General features: G+C 43.4%; 1 protein-coding gene across 1 annotated transcript in view; it reads left to right on the plus strand.

The window, feature by feature from the left end:
* The window catches only part of USP48 (ubiquitin specific peptidase 48), a 79469-nt gene that overhangs the window by 48741 nt on the left and 15453 nt on the right, over nt 1–15275 (plus strand). The window contains exons 14-21 of the mRNA XM_029945883.1: nt 299–429; nt 1542–1613; nt 7620–7744; nt 7900–8022; nt 8297–8358; nt 9194–9304; nt 10727–10857; nt 11188–11294. Of these exons, the coding sequence (XP_029801743.1) occupies nt 299–429; nt 1542–1613; nt 7620–7744; nt 7900–8022; nt 8297–8358; nt 9194–9304; nt 10727–10857; nt 11188–11294 (862 nt within the window). The remainder of the gene's footprint in view (nt 1–298; nt 430–1541; nt 1614–7619; nt 7745–7899; nt 8023–8296; nt 8359–9193; nt 9305–10726; nt 10858–11187; nt 11295–15275) is intronic.

A 15275-nucleotide genomic window follows, 5' to 3' on the forward strand; every position in this document is an offset into this window, starting at 1 on the left:
CTCTGTGTCCTTGTGAACAGCAGTCGCATGAAAGAGAGTAGCCAGCTGCGTTGTGTTGGGCGTGGGTGTGACAAGGAAGCCGGGCACACTGGGGATGGGTGGACCCAGAATCGGGGTTCTGCTATTCAGTAGGGAAGAGGAAGAATGGCCAGAACGCAGGAGTGGGCTAAACATTGTGTGGACAACAACACATTTTGAATGTTAGTAATTCATTCTAGTTGTGGCCTTTGCAAGTAAAGGAGGGGCTGGAGGCATCAGGAAGTACTGCTTGCGTGATGTCACCCGTCTCTTCCCGCAGCAACGACGGATTTTGGGTGGGGAAGTCTTCCTTGCGCAGCTGGCGTCAGCTGGCGCTCGAACAGCTCGACGAGCAGGACGGGGACGTCGACCAGAGCGACGGGAAGATGAACGGCAACACTTTAAGTAAAGGTGCTGGCTCCAGCTGGTGTGTCGGGTTGTCCTGCAGCAGAGCTCGCTCAGCCGCCTGTGATTGTGTGTCCGGACACGTGTTGCTAAATCTCCTCCTGAGAGTGTACTGGGGGCTTGGTTGTCAGTGCTTTTTGTCAGCCTAAAGAGTATGCCATTCACATCAGTTTTTACTAGTCTGATAGCTGAAAATGACCTAGCAGTGTCAAGGCGTTGCCTTTCAGGATTATCATCGAGATTAACCCTGGTCATTTACTTCAGAAGTTCATTGTGTTTGTGTATGTGACAGCTTGAGGAGACAGCTCCCTGGTCAGTGTCCTCTTTCTCGTTCGTTACTGATTTGGGAGAGAAGTTGCACACACGTGCTCAAGAGCCAGAGGGAGGGAGGCAAACAGGGAGACAGAGTCCCAAGGAGGCTGCGCGCAGCCCGGGCCAAGCAGGTGCCCCTCCACTTGAGCTTTCTAATGATTAGTAAATACTCTTTACACGTTAAGCGTATTAACAATGCGTACTTAACATAAACTAGAACCCCTGTATAGCTATTCTAATCTCCTTATGCGTAACACTTCTCACATTTGATTGTGTTCCTCATATGCGCAAGTATAAATTCATGGTGACACGGTGCAGACATATAGAAGAAGCAGATATTGGAAGAGACATGTTAATAGAAAAAGCACAGTTCTTATATATTTTTGATGTTTAAGGTTAAGTCCTTATTTCTCATTAGCCTTTTCTGAGCTGTTCTGCTCAACCTCTAATAGAATAGGTAGGTGAAAATAACATGACATGTAGATGATAACTCGGTTTAAGATCCTGTATTCTGAATAAGTTGACTGAAATTAATGGAAGGAGATGTAAAGTATTTTTCAATTTGAAAAAAAGATCATTTTCTTGCATAATCTAAGTCTTTAAAAAGTAAAACTGCCATTCAGGTATCTTTCTTTCCTTTTAAGGGAAAGAAACATACCACTTCTTAGCATAACCGTGTACGAATCACTTGGGTCTCGTTTTTAGAATGTTTTAAGTTTTCTTTGTTCATAATTGTGCACAGTGGAACCGCTTCTTTGACCTTCAGATATAACAGCTAGAATGATTATTATGTTTCTTTTGATTAGATGAATCAAAAGAAGAAAGGAAAGAAGAGGAGGAGGAATTAAATTTTAATGAAGACATTCTGTGCCCACATGGTAAGCTAGAAGCGTTCATTTTTTTTTTTAATGTTTTATTTTATTTTTGAGAGAGAGGGAGAGAGAGTGTGAGCGGGGGGGTGGGCAGAGAGAGCGGGCGACACAGAATCTGAAGCAGCGCAGAGCCCGATGCGGGGCTTGAACTCACGAACCAGGCGGTCCGTGACCTGAGCCAACCAGCTGAGCCCCCCAGGCCCCCCAGAAGCATACATCTTGTGGTGTTACTCTGACTTTACTGTGCCCCGGTTACTTTGAGTGTTTCCCCCGGGTTTCTGAGGGAGAAGGCTGCCACGGCTGTCACGGTGGAGTAACCTGCTTTTCCTAATCTGCTTGATTTTTAATGTTTCTGTTCTCCTGTCCTTTTCCCCAGGTAACTTGTAACTGCCAACTTTCATGCCAGTGCCTCTCCTATCGTTTTTTCCTTGAAAAGTTGTTTCTAAAAAGAATACAAAATAGGATTTTACCATGGTTAGGACAGAAACCTTGTCCCTTGTCAAATTGAAAGACCGTCTGAGTTTGAAGGCAAGAATCTCCGTTAGGCTCCATGACTAGGAGTCTTTGTTTGTCTTGAATACTTTCAGAACAAAATTCACAGACTTCATCTTATTAAGGCTGTTTCTTAGATATCTGTTGACTAGCTACTGTGTGCTTTGTTCTCTTAATAATAAATGTATTTCTTACTTGGTCTTAGCGCTCACTTCTTTTTTTTTTTTTAATTTTTTAATGTTTTATTTATTTTTGATACAGAGAGAGACAGAGCATGAGAGGGGGAGGGGCAGAGAGAGAGGGAGACACAGAATCCGAAGCAGGCTCCAGGCTCTGAGCTAGCTGTCTGCACAGAGCCTGACGCGGGGCTCGAACCCACAAACATGAGATCTGACCTGAGCCGAAGCCGGCCGCTCAACCGACTGAGCCACCCAGGCGCCCCAGCGCTCACTTCTAATAAGTAACTTTTTGCAAGGGACTCATGTAGTTTTCCCTTCTATTAGCTCTCTCAACATCAAAGAGGCATCAGTTTCTCAAAGCCACTTAGTACCTAAGTCCCCTTCCTCCCCTCTCATTTCTAACTGTATCCAATTCTTCTTCTTCTTCTTCTTCTTTTTTTAATGTTTTAATTCTTTTATTGAGAGACAGAGAGGCAGAGCACAAGCCAGGGAGGGACAGAGAGGAGAGAGAGAGACAAAGATTCTGAAGCAGGCTCCAGGCTCTGAGCTGTGAGCAAAGAGCCTGACGTGGGGCTTGAACTCATGAACTGTGAGATCATGATATGAGCTGAAGTCAGCCGCGTAACTTACTGAGCCTCCCAGGAGCCCCCTAAGTGTGTCCAGGTCTTATCTCAGTTCACTGTGCATGATAATCTCATACTTCCCCTCATGCACCCTGCACCCTAGTGCTTTGTATCAAGACTCCTTGAGGACATTGGTGACAACATTTGTCTCGTGAGTGGCTCGCTGCTCTTGCTGACTGTTACCACACTGTGGTTTATCTTACTGGCTGAGCTGCTGAGCTCACTTCCTTACTGGCCACACAACCTGGAGGGGGCATCACCGTGGGATGTGGATTCGGGTGGTTATGGGTATGGGTTGCAAGCCCATCCATCCTTCCTGTCACATCACCCACCCCGCCTCCCGTTTTGCTCTCCCTTACACTGGGGTCACACATGCAGTACAGACATGCCCTCCGGGGTGCTTGACACATCGAGTAGGTAAAGGTGAAGTGAACAGTCAAGAGTAGATCAGTCTTTCTCATCCTGCTTTGACATCCGCTTTTTTTTTTTTTTTTTTAAACCATCAGAGCGTGGGTGTGGACGGTGGGGTAATTGCCTCCCGTTTGAGAGTTGAGGATTCTGCGGCGCAGTGCTCCTTTCCTCCTCGGTGGTGCCTGGCTGCTGGAAAGTGGTCGGGAGCAGGATGTCACCTTAGTCCTCAGCTCACCTACTTGTGCTCTGTCTTCCCACCTCTTGTCTCGTCTTGTCACTTCAGTATCACAGGTTTGACAGAAAGCGTGGCAGGCCTGAATGTGACTTCGGGACGTAGGCCGCATCTTCAGCAGAACTTGATTGAGCACAAGAGCCGGTTTTGTTTTTTTTGTTTTTTTGTTTTTTTGTTTTAGATCTTTAGCTTGATCTCAACTCAGTGTTGTTTTGTTGCTGGACATTGTCTAGAATTTTATTTTATCATTTATTTATTTAAAGCTTCTTTATTTTGAGAGAGAGAGAATGAGCCAGGGAGCGGCAGAGACAGAATCCCAGGTAGGCTCTGCCAGTGCAGGGCCTGGCGCAGGGCACGAACCCACAAACTGGGAGAACATGAGCTGAGCTGAAACCAAGAGTTGGATGCTTGACCAACCGAGCCTCCCAGGTGTCCCCCATTTTTTAAAATAAGCTCTACCCTCACTGTGGGCCCCTGAACCCTCAGTCGTGAGATCAAGAGGGAAATGCTGCACTGACTGAACCAGCCAGGCATGCCTATTTTACCTAATATTTCAAAAGGAAGGTTCTCAATGATCATTTTTGTGGACCTCGCTTGTCACTGAGTGTGTCCATCGGTACCAGGGTGCACAGGGTGTGGCCCGTTGTGCCCCCCTTAGAAACCCACTTCACCCTTAGGTTTATATTAAAACTCCTGGGGCGCCTGGGTGGCTCAGTTGGTTTAGCGTCTGACTTCGGCTCAAGTCATCTCATGGTTCGTGGGTTCGAGCCCCGTGTCAGGCTCTGTGCTGACAGCTCAGAGCCTGGAGCCGGCCTCAGATTCTGTGTCTTCCTCTTTCTCTGACCCTCACGCTGTGTCTGTCTCTCTCTCTCTCTCAAAAATAAATTAATGTAGAAAAAAAAAATCTTTTATTAAGCTCCTTCTGTGCTGTGGTGGTGGTGGTAACAGCACTCATAATAGTTACATGATAGTGGATGTTTATTGAACAGTTACCCTGTGCCCAGGAGTTTTCCTAAGTATATAGTGTTTAATCTCTTCGGCAGCCCTGAGACGTCAGTGTGACTGTCATATCCGTCATACTGAGGAGTAAATAAACTGAGGCACACAGTGAGAATCACCTGCTCAAGGCCGCCACACTTGAAGGGTGGTTGTGCAAACCCGGGAAGGAATTGCTCTCTGTGTCCCATGTGTCCAAAGCCATGCTTTCTAGGTGTTTTTTCCCTTCCATTTCTTGTAGCTTATAAGACTTTGTCCCCACTGTTGTGACATGTCACCCCGGCCTGTCTTGGCTTAGGCCCCACACCACATACTGTGCAAGACGCTCTCTGGATGCCCGTTGTGCAGCAGAGGTTAACGTCGCGCTTTGCGGTCAGGGTGCCGTGGCTGGGCCGTTTGCGCCCCGTGTTGGTATCTGTTCCCGACATTCGCATTTTCATGCTTGGACCGAGCTGGCTGGGCCATCACTGCTCTGGGGTTGTAAGGAGTGTGCTGGGGGGTCTCTGCCTTCTGGGGGAGACATTCACCTGTCGCCTCCGCTCATGACCGTATGTCTGTTACTTCTAGTCCCTGGGCAGGGGGTCCTTCCGCTGTGTAGTAAATCTGGGTACTTCCTGACCTTTGACACATTAACAATTAATGTTTCTTCCATCTCATCCATTTGCTCTTAAGCTTCAAACATTTTTGTTTGCATTGCTCCATGTTCTCTTTATCATCATGACTTTATAAATTAAAAAAAAGATCCCTTTGCTCTGGTTTAATGATATTTGAAGTACAGTTATAAATGTCTGGAAGTCCTTATTTTGAATTTGCATATTGGTATCGTAAAATCCTGATGTATTTCTAAAGCTCTGTGTCTATTTAATAAATACATCAGAGATTTATGTGAATTAATCACCAGCTTATACTCCATTAGGAGATTGACTACTACCATAGAGTTCAGTATTTAGTGCAGATATTTTTTATGTATGAAGTGTTGTTTTCCAGTTAATTTTATATTCGTTTGACTAGATAACCTTCCTGTAACTTAAACCTTTTTTATTATACAGATAGCTTAGCAGTTGGATGGCTTTTTGTTTCATTTTGAGTCCTTCAGATGTCTGTGCCCCAAGTTGTTATAGTTTGAACTAGATCTTGTGGGTGAGAGTGTTTATGCACAGTGTGCAACCTCACTGTTAACTGCTAGATTTCCATGGTTATCAGAAGAATCTCTGGGGATTAATCTATCATGACTGGTTTGATCCTGTATGGGGAGCTGTTGATCAAGAATGAGTTTAGTTGATAGGCCTTTTCTTTTCACATTTAGGGAACTGTTACTTATTGCAGGATACAAGTCTAAAAAAAGTTGTTTATGACCTCATAATAATCATATCCAGCTATGTTAAATCATGGCAGTGTTTAACATAATTTGTAACTAAGTGTAGAAACATCACAGGGAGTACAGGGGACCAGTTAAACTGAAGCAAAATGAATGATTTCAAATACTCTTCTGAGTTCAAAATACATTTAAATTGTTCTTTATACCCATCCAACATTACAGTAAGTCATTAAGCAAAAATAATCTCTTATTAAACAAAGGGCAACACATCCATGGTTACAGGAAACGCTGTTAAAGTGTCCATGTGCTTACGTGTAGCTGACTTTGAGCCACACTGTGCTGTCCTGGGTACATGTGCACATGCCACGTACGTCCTCTTTGGTCCCTTTTTGGGAAAAAGGAAAGCAACCGCTTTAGAAGTCTAACTGCCTTGGAGTTTTATCTAAATCAGTTGTGGAAATCTACCATAATTTTCTTATGACTATATCATATTTCGTCAAAAAAGAGGACTATGGTAACATGTGCTAAACCAGTTAACCTTAAAAAAATTTCCCTGCTTCTGTCTGATTGAGTGTTCAAAGCTCAGTAAGAGGCGTAAGGTAAAAAGGTGCATTTTGAAGTGTTAGAAATTATGGCGTTTGGATGAGACAGACCTGGGGTATAGTCAAGCCTTATTATAAACAACCTACACTACAGTGACTCTCTATGCTGATTTGTCTGAGTCTCAGTTTGTTATGTAGAGTCTGTAAAGCGAAAAATGATAATACGGTATTTAGAAAGGCCACTGGCTGTAATACTCTTAGTTATGGGGGTAGAAACAAACATAAGGCTTTCAAACCATAAAGGTTATATTTTTGGGTAATGACTACACTTAAAAACATAAATGCAGCTTAGTAACTTGTCAACTGGGAGCAGCCACATAATACAAATTGGATCCACAGGGGCATTCAAGTGGCTCAGTCCCATAAGTTCCTGTTGATTTCAGCTCAGGTCATGATCTCGAGGGTTGTGGGTTCAAGCTCCGTGTTGGGCTGTTCGCTGACAGTGGAAGGTCTGTTTGGGATTCACTCTCTCTCCCCTTCCCTCTCACCCACTCTCTCTAAATAAACACTGAAAAGAAAAGAGGGGTGCCTGGGTGGCTCAGTTGGCTGGTGTCTGACTTTGGCTCAGGTCTGATCTCACGGTTTGGGGGTTCAAGCCCCACATCTGGCTTTGTGCTGACAGCTCAGAGCCTGGAGCCCGCTTCGGATTCTGTATCTCCCTCTCTCTTTGCCCTTCCCTCCTCTCAGTCTTTGTGTGTCTTTCTCTCTCAAAGAAATTAATTTATAAAAAACATTGAAAAGAAAACCCTCACAGGCAAGTGTGGCATTTAAGTCTGGGTGGAGATGCATTCCTCTTGAACAATTCCTGCCTTGTCACAAGGGCCCCAGGGGCCCCGCAGGCCCTTTTAGTGCTTTCCTCCCTGGCAGGAAGATCGGAAGAGCACGGCCCTCATCTCATCTGTGTGGCTCTATCACCTGATTTTTCAGCCATGGACATAGATCAAGCACATGTAGGAAAGGCTAACACCTTTAGAATTAAGGACCTGAAAGCTGAAATCTACAGATTGTCGAAAGGAGGGAAGAGGGAACAGATTACAGAAAATAAGGAAAAGAGTACATACAAGTTTTTCTGACATTTAAACAATATGAGATTTTTGAAGGGTATATATTGACCTTCCCCCCCCCTACTTTTTTTTTTTTTTTTTTTTTTTTAACTCAGGGGAGTTATGCATATCTGAAAACGAAAGACGACTTGTTTCTAAAGAGGCTTGGAGCAAACTGCAGCAGTACTTTCCAAAGGCTCCCGAGTTTCCAAGTTACAGAGAATGCTGCTCACAGTGCAAGGTACTGAAGGCTGTGCCGGCACCTGTGGGGATCGCAGGCCGCCTGCCCGGACTGACTGCTCAGAACCGACCTGGCATTTGGGAGGAGGGAGGAGGCAAGTCCTGTGCCGGCAGCAGGAGGTGATTGATTGCTTCTTTCTTCATTCCCCTTTTCAGATTTTAGAAAGGGAAGGGGAAGAAAATGAAGCCTTACATAAGATGATTGCAAATGAGCAAAAGACTTCTCTTCCGAATTTGTTCCAGGACAAGAACAGACCATGTCTCAGTAACTGGCCAGAGGTATGATGATCCCCACAAGGGAAAGAATTCTTGTCTTTTTAAGGCTCCTGACTAATTCCCAGTGAACTGTTTCAGAACAACCCAGATTCTCATGGTTAAGTAGTCTCATCAGTGGGTTTATTCTAGCTTACGGTTCCTTGGCAGAGGGCTGTATTTACATTTTATTTATAAAACTTGAAGAAGGAGAACCACAGTATATGGAAAAACATTTTCCCAAACGGATTTCAGGACGTGTGGACTGAGCTAACAGGCTGTGTGTGCTTCTCTGTTCCAGGATACAGATGTTCTGTACATCGTGTCACAGTTTTTTGTAGAAGAATGGCGGAAATTTGTCAGGTAGAACCCACCATTTTGTATTGCCTGGTTTTATTGCTGTTCATTTTAATATTTTTAAGAATTACAGATTCTAGGGGTGACTGGGTGGCTCAAGTCAGTTAAAGCATCCACCTTTGCTCAGGTCATGATCTCACAGTTTGTGGTTTCAAGCCCTGCAACGGGCTCCATGCTGACAGTTCAGAGCCTGCTTCAGATTGTGTCCACACACTCCCCTCCCCGCGTTGTGCTCTCTTAAAAAAATAAATGTCAAAATCCCAATGACGTTAAAAAAAAAAAAGAATTATCGATTCTAGAGGCACCCAGCTGATTTCAGGACAGTGACTTGAAGCCCCCTGTTGGGCGTAGGGCCTACCTAAAATGAAAATACATAAAATTAAAATAAAGTTAGGGATTTTGATCATGGTACCATTGATGGTTACTTTTTGTTTTAACATTAAAATCTTTTTTGTTTAAGTTAAATAATCTCAAAAAAAACCCCACCCACATTTATTTAATGAGTATCCTTTTAAATTTGTGTCTAATTTAAATATCTGAAGTCGGGACGCCTGGGGCGCTCAGTCAGTTGAGCATCAGGCGTAGGCTCAGGTCACGATCTCACGGTTCATGGGTTCGAGCCCCATGTCGGGCTCTGTGCTGACAGCTCAGAGCCTGGAGCCTGCTTCAGATTCTGTGTCTCCCTCTCTCTGACCCTCCCCTGCTCACGCTGTCGCTGTGTCTGTCTGTCTGTCTCTCTCTAAAAAATAAAACATTAAAAAATAAAAATTAAACAAACAAATAAATAAAATTCTGGAGTCATTGCTATGAAATGCTGATTCTTCTGGTCTTGTTTGAATAGAAAACCCACCAGATGCAGTCCCGTGTCGTCGGTTGGAAATAGTGCTCTTTTGTGCCCCCACGGGGGACTCATGTTTACATTTGCTTCCATGACCAAAGAAGATTCTAAACTGTGAGTTTCTTCTCTTTATGTCATTTTTCTAATGATTAGTAAAGTGTATCTAGGTAGTGTTTCCTCTGACATAAGCAGTCTGTATGAAGAATCTAGGCCTTCGCTGAATTGTGGGGGGTGTCTTTTCAAAAATTCCACTGGAGACAGCACTTCACTTTTCTTTTTTTAAAGACAGCAAGCCTGCCTCTGCCTAAAAGCTGAGAAGTCCCCCGAGGCCCCCTTGCTCGTTTTCTGTGCTTTGTCCTTCCCAAAGCCCAGCTTTTTTCTTTCATGCTGCCCATACCAACACCACCCCAGAACCACCGGGGGTCTTGATTGCAGTTGTTTTTCCTGCAGCCACCAGGCTTCAAAAAACAGAGGAGGAGGACGGCAGCCTGGCTCCAGAGCGGAGCCGACAAGCTGGTCACCAGGAATTTTGGGGTCCTAACATCAAAATTTTTGTGCCACCCTCCAGGTGCTTCCCAAAGGGCTCTGAATATGAAATTCACCCCTGCCATTGCCAATTTATCTTTCCAAATAATGTTTAACTGTGTAAGAGAAGATAGAATGCCTGTGATATAAACCATGAGAATTGGAACACATAAATCACAGTTTCTTTGGGACTGAGCTAGAGGTGGGGAGTTCATTATTTGTGTTAATACTTAGCATCATTTATGGAAGCTTAGAGTTAATCTATGTCTTCTAGATTCTCCCCCAGCTCTCATTTTCCTTCCTCCTCCTCTGCAGGGTGGTGCTCTTATGTTGGACATCTGGAAAATATCTATAATAGTAAAACAGATGTGTGTATTAGCCAGCTTAAAAGTTAAATAATTCATGGGCGCCTGTGCGGCTCAGTCAGTTGAGTGTTCAACCCTTGATTTCCGCTCATGTCCTGAGCCCAGGGTTGTGGGTGGAGTCTAAGAATCTCTCCCCCTCTGCCCCACTTGCACGCTCCCTCTTTTATATTAAAAATAAATAAAGTTGACTTAAAAAGAGTTCAAATACAATCTGAGGTCCCTCAGTACCTATCCTTTCTTCCATTTCTCCTTATCTCTCTCTCACCACTGACCTGAAGTTGACAGTTACATCCTCGGAAATCCTACTTAAAAGTGTGCACACAACACAGCAATATTTTGCATATTTAAAAACGTTTTCTATAAATGGTCATCATATGATATCCTTTTGCAACTAACCTGTGTATTCAGTTTCGGGTTTTGAAATATTGCTGTAACTTCAGTCCATTTTCTTTCACTGCTGTAACAAACCTCATTGTTTTGTATGAGGAAATCTTCAGTTCGTTGTTGAGGAGGAAGATGTCTCTTTCCCTTCTGAACTTCTTTGTATTAAGTATTGCTTTTGGTGTTTGGTATTGGGAGACTAGCGGATTGTGTTAGTTCTCCTAGTCTCCATGAGTCTTAAGGCATGTTGGGTTCTTTTGCACAGTATAGCTCTCATATGGCCCAGCGAGTGGCAGATGATTCAAAAGCTCTTCGTCGTGGATCATGTAATTAAAATCATAAGAACTGAAGCGGGGGATGTAAGCCCTTCAGAAACACAGTATATTTCTGAGCCAAGTAAGTTTTCGTATTCATCTGTATACGTTTTCTGTTGTTAAAAGTTGACATTTTAGGAGGGAAGGAGATGACGTCACCACTGTATTCCCTACTTAAAATTAGAGATCAGGTGTTGGTCCAGACTAACACGCCCCCGATGGTAACTGTCCTGCTCCCATTCCATTGTGTGTGCCTTTCTTTGTTGCTAGTAAATGGATTTCCTTATTATTAGCTTTTAATGGAATAAAAATATAAAATGTGAGCACTATATAAAACTTTAATGTTCGTTTATATACATATTTTTTCCTTTGACATTCATTCCTCAGCCACTCCTCCTTTCTGTGTTTTCAGAGCTCTGCCCGGAATGCAGGGAGGGCTTACTGTGTCAGCAGCAGCGGGACCTGCGCGAGTACACTCAGGCCACCGTCTACGTCCACAAGGTTGTGGACGACAAGAAGGTACCGGTCCCCCTTGTGGCCAGGACCAGCGATGACCCCGCTTGCTTGTTGGCTTGCAGTTGCTTTTCACTGAGGCCTGCCTAGGATCATGGCGTTGTCTCCTTTGAGCTATTTGGCATAAGAATTGAAATCAGATAAGGAGTGAAAATGAATAGTTATTTTGATTATATGTAGATTTAGTAAGTTATTAATTTGTTCCACTGATAATTTTTGGACGTCAGCTGTGTGCCAGGAATGGTCTCCGCAGGGAGGCATTCCGTGGTGAAAAAGACAAGGTGTCTGCCCTCAAGATTATTTGTGTTTCTTGAGGTGCCTGGGTGACTCGGTTAAGCATCTGATCTGGCTCTTGATCTCAGGTTTGTGAGTTCATGTCCCGACTTGGACTCTGTGCTGGGGGTGAAGCCTACTTAAAATAAAACAAAAAAAGGAATATTTGTACCTCAAGCAGAAGATCAGGATCACACCCAGAAAGGGAGAGCAGGTTCAAGATGGCAGCATAGGAAGATCCTCAACTTATCCTCCTGCTACAGACACAGCACATCTCCAGCTACATGTGGGATAGTTCCCTCTGTAAGGACTTGAGAACTAGGTGCCTCATCAACACAGGTCACAGAGACACCGGCTCACCCAAAACCCTACCTCCTCGCACAGCAACCTACCATGGGGAGGAATCTCACAAATATGGAACTCCTCCTTGAGGAGAGAAGGGCTTCGACCTGAATCAGGTACCCCAACCTCTAGGACATGCAGCGGTGAGAGGAGGCCCCCAGATGTGTTTGCAAACCAAGGGGGCCTTACATTCACCAGAACCATAGAGTTGTGGGGAACGGTTCCAGCCTAGACAGAGGATGCCTGTTGGGCACTGGGCTCTTTGTGACTGGGGGACTGCTTTTCTGTGGCCCCCAGGTCTAAAACAGTCAGGTTGACTAACAAATTAGAAAGAAGAGAAGATTAAGTAGTAAGGTTAAAAAAAAAAAAAAAAAGTAGTAAGGTTCAGTGCTCATGCAGGGCCGCTCCTTCAAGACCAGGAGAGAAGGTTCCATGTGATCCATAGAATCGGTCCAGCAAAATGAGCTCACAGAGAAATGGGTTCCAAGTGAAAGACCAGGGTAAAACCCCCAAACAAAAAAGGGCCAAAATAAAACACCTTAACAAAACAGATAAGTAATTTACCTGATAAAATGTTCAAAGTAGAGGTCATAAAGATGCTCACATTTAGGAGAATAATTGATGAACACAATTTCATTCAACAAAGAGGTAGAAAATATGAGAAAATATCAAACAAGTCACAGAGCTAAAGAATGCAAAAACTGATCTGAAAAATATACTAGAGGGGTTCTACAGGAGATTATTACCTCAAACACTAGAAAGGTCAGCGATCTGGAATACTCTGCAGAATTCACCCAGAGCAGTTAATAAAAAAATAAAATGTGAACACAGCTTAAGGGGCCTACAGCACAGAATGCAGCAGAACAACAGGCATATTATAGAGGTCCCAGAGGTGAGGGGAGAGGGAAATGGGCAGACAACTCCTTTGAAGAAGTAATGGCAGAGAATTTCCCTCATGTGGGCAGGAAACATACACCTGAATCTAGGAAGCCCAGATAATTCCAAATAAAATAAACCCAGAATGTTATACACCATGACATGTTAATTAAGTTAGAGAATCTTAAATGCAGCAAGAGAAAAACAACTTATTACATAGAAGAGAATCTCCATTAGACTTACCACTAAAGCTCTTCGTGTCGAGGGAGAAACGTGACCTAGTCAAAGGGAAAACACTTTCAATCAAAAACACTGTTCCTGGCAAGGATATCATTCAGAATTAAAGGAGAAATGAACAGTTTTCCTGACAAGTACAAGCTGAAAGAGTTCACCACCACTAAACCAGCCCTACAAGAAATGGAAGAGGGACTTCTTAAGCTGAAAGGAAGGATCCTAATTAGTTATAAGAAAACTGAAAGTAAAAATCTCAGTGACAAATATATAGTAAAGGAAGTAGATTAATCACTTAATAAAGCTACTATGAAAGTTAAAAGTAGTAGCATTATATCTGCAATAATTAGTTATGGGATCCAAAAAATAAAAAGATGTAGAAAATGATAATCAAGCATTAGAAACATTGGAGGTGTAAAACAAAACAACAGTTTTAGAATATGATGAAATTTAACTTGCTGTATACTAGTCTATTTTAAGTGTGACTCTTGTGTTGACCACAAAGCAAAAACCTATTGTAGAAACGCAAAAGATAATGAGAGAATCTAAGCGTAGCAGTAAACACAGTCATCAGTGGGCAGATGTTAACGGAGCTAGAGAAGTTGACTGCAACGCATTGACAGTAGGATACTTTACTACCCCAGGTTCATCAATGAACAGATCATCCAGACAAAAAAATGACTTTAGAAACATGGGTTTACGTGACCCATAAGGCCACACGAACGTAATAGATCTATGTATATATACAGTGACAACATTCCATCCATTAACAGTAGAAAACTCAGTCTTCTTAAACGTACAGGGACCGTTCTCCAGGATGGGTCATATGATGTGCCACAAAATAAGTCAATAAAGTGAAGAAGAATTTATGAAAGAGTATCAAGCGTCTATTCCAACCACAATGGTGTGAAACTAGAAATCAATTACAAGAAGACTGGAGAGCTTTCAAGAAGTAGATATATTTCTGGAAACATAATTTTCCAAGGCTGAATCATGAGATAATAGAATATCACAACAAACAAAAGTCCAGGACCAGATACCTTCATTAGTGAATTCTGCCAAACAACCATTTAATACCTGGCCTTCTGAAACTCTTCCAAAAAGTAGCTCACGGTGTGCTCCCAAACTCCGCTTTCAAGGCCACCAAGGATACAACGTGAAAGAAAATTAGAGGCAAACACCTCTGGTGAACATTGGTGTGGAAATTCTCAACAGAATATAACACAGGAAGGAGTGTTTTTGAAGGAAATCTAGCAGGGTAAAGCTAGAGGTCGAGGTGGCAGCATTAGAAGGGAATTGGACAGAAAACCCATCTTCGAGGAGCCGCAGACATCCAGCCTGTGGCGGGTGCTTCAGGCAGAGAGGTGAGCCCGATATGCTTTCACCGCAGGCTGAACCCTCTCTGAAGCAGCACTGTACATTATTTAAAGAGCCACATGTAGCCACTGGCTACCATAGTGCATAGTGTGGGTCTAAAGTCAGGTTTCTTCCATCGGTGTACAGTGGTATGGGGTAGGGGACAAATCCTGCCACATTTTATCCATCCTACCAAGGATTGGGGATTTCATTCCAGGTACAGATGTAAGTTACTGGAGAGTTGCAGCAGGGTCATGGTGTGATGTGATTTATGCTTTTAATAGGTTATCCTAGGGGCCGTGCCTGGGTGACTCAGTCAGTTAAGCGTCCTTCGTAGGCTCAGGTCACGATCTCTCGGTTTGTGAGTGCCAGCCCTGCATCGGGCTCTGCTGAATGCTTGCTCAGAGCTAGAGTGTGCTTCAGATTCTGTCTCCTTCTTTCTCTGCCCTCTCCCCATTCACTCTCTGTCTCACTCTGTCTCTCAAAAATAAATCAATGTTAAAAAAGTTTTTTTTTTTTATCCTGGCCATTGGTATTCACAAGGACAGAACAGGATTAAGGAGGGTCCGTTTAGAGCCTCTTGCATCAATCTCTCGGAGTTGATGAGTAGACAGATTGAGGTGTGTTTTGGGAGCAGGAGTGTTAAAACTTGCTTTGCATTGGATTTTGGACCTTTTTATTATATTAGGAATGACGCTTAGGGAGATCCTGACCCAGATCTCTGTGCATGTCATTAATTTGATTCCAGGATAGTTGGAACTAAAGATGAAACTATTTTTTTGGATGATAGTTACCAAACACATTGTTTTAGGAGGATAATTTACAAAGTATGCTCTTTAGTTCTTGGGTTCTCTTTTACAAGTTGAATTAAGGCTTTTATTTCCTCATTTGGCTGAGAAAATGAGGTTA

The sequence above is a fragment of the Suricata suricatta genome, chromosome 8 (assembly GCF_006229205.1).
Source record: "Suricata suricatta isolate VVHF042 chromosome 8, meerkat_22Aug2017_6uvM2_HiC, whole genome shotgun sequence".
NCBI classification, from domain to species: domain Eukaryota; kingdom Metazoa; phylum Chordata; class Mammalia; order Carnivora; family Herpestidae; genus Suricata; species Suricata suricatta.